Below are 1,471 nucleotides of genomic sequence, written 5' to 3'. Positions count from 1 at the left end.
GCCTCCCATCCCTAATACTCCAGGAAGGTGCTGGCTTCCCTCCAGGCATCTACACTGGCCACCGCCCCACAGTCAAAGCTTTGACTGCTTGGGAGAAGGAAGGACGCTTGAGAAGTGGTGGGCCACAGAAGACATAGCCTAAAACACTGGTTCCTTTAATGATTTTCAAACGGTATTCCCCAGAGGAGCTAGGATGTGGGGCCCCTCCCGCTCCAGGATTTCTATTCTTGAGTTCCACTCCCAGCCCTTGTGGAATAAACATGTCACCACAACAGTTTTGAGCTGGGACATCTTTTGTAGACCCTGAGATGCTTAGCCAGCTTCTCTACCTGGTACTCAACCGAAGAACAGGAGCCAGCTAGGAACACAGCCAGCTGTGGTGACCCTGCAGACAGACGGTGTCACAGTTAGAGTGTATATCCCCTTGTTGTAACAAACCCCCAAATTGTGGTTTTAAAGCAGATGGAGGCTGACTCAAGGAAGCTATCTTCTTGTCTCCGCCACGCTGTGCTCAATCGCTCAGTCGAGTCTGACTCTTTGCGACCCCATGGACTGTAGCCCGCCAGGTTCCTCTGTTCATGGGACTCTCCAGGCAAGAATACTGGAGTAGGTTGGCATGCCCTCCTCCAGGGGATCTTCCCAACCTAAGGATTGAACCAGGATCTCCTGTGTCAGCAGGTAAAGGATTCTTTACCACTTGGCCACCTGGGAAGCCTCCCAGCCATCCTGTGAGTGGCTGAATTTGCTCCTCACCATGTCTTCTCACAAGAATTTCAGGCAATTCCTGGTCAGGAAACAAAAGCAGAATCATCCCATTCTCCAGTGGATTCGAATGGAAACTGGTAATAAAATCAGATACGACCCCAAGAGAAGACATTGGAGAAGAACCAGGCTGGGTCTATAAGGAGCCTCGCACATGAAGTGACACCGATGTATGTGGTGTCAAGGTCACTTGTGTCTGATCACATCACAGTAGAGAGAACGTCACTACTGTCTGAACGGGCAGGTGTGTCTTATGGGACAGACGGGAAGGCTGGTTCTGTTGTCGGTGTTGCTCAACGAGGGCTTCGGCTTAGTGATAAACATGTGAGAGCTTTTGTTGGGATAAAAAAAAAAGGAAGCCTTCAAGGGCTTGTCCACAAGTGTGAGGTTCCCACTAAGTCACTGACCTTAAATTGAACTCATGTAAACTAACACCAGGGTTTCAATTCGCTTATGTTTATAATCATGTCACGTCAGTTCATACATATATTTTGGAATCATGTCATGAGAATTTATTATGTGTAAATTCATCAGAGATGAACATGCCTCTTTGGGCTGAAGTACTTCCATGCTACCAAGTCAATGTCAGTGTGTGGAATTATGTTTTTGCTTGTTTCTTTGTTTAAAGCCTTTAATTAATCTTTAACAATTGTTCTATAATAAATACCTGTTTTCATATTTGGGGGAAAAAGAAAAAGGTCGTCCCTAG

The 1,471-nt window shown here is 46.7% G+C and overlaps 1 protein-coding gene across 1 annotated transcript; it reads left to right on the top strand.

Annotated features, from left to right (window-relative positions):
• Nucleotides 1-754: 754 nt before the first annotated feature.
• LOC136146150 (large ribosomal subunit protein eL39-like) lies at nucleotides 755-904 on the top strand. The gene has a single exon (XM_065905076.1). The coding sequence runs from the start codon at nucleotides 755-757 to the stop codon at nucleotides 902-904; it is 150 nt and encodes a 49-aa protein (XP_065761148.1).
• Nucleotides 905-1,471: the final 567 nt, after the last annotated feature.

The sequence above is a fragment of the Muntiacus reevesi genome, chromosome 13 (assembly GCF_963930625.1).
Source record: "Muntiacus reevesi chromosome 13, mMunRee1.1, whole genome shotgun sequence".
NCBI classification, from domain to species: domain Eukaryota; kingdom Metazoa; phylum Chordata; class Mammalia; order Artiodactyla; family Cervidae; genus Muntiacus; species Muntiacus reevesi.
The sequence above is the reverse complement of the archived record's forward strand: the minus strand, read 5'-3'. Positions and strand labels throughout refer to the sequence as shown.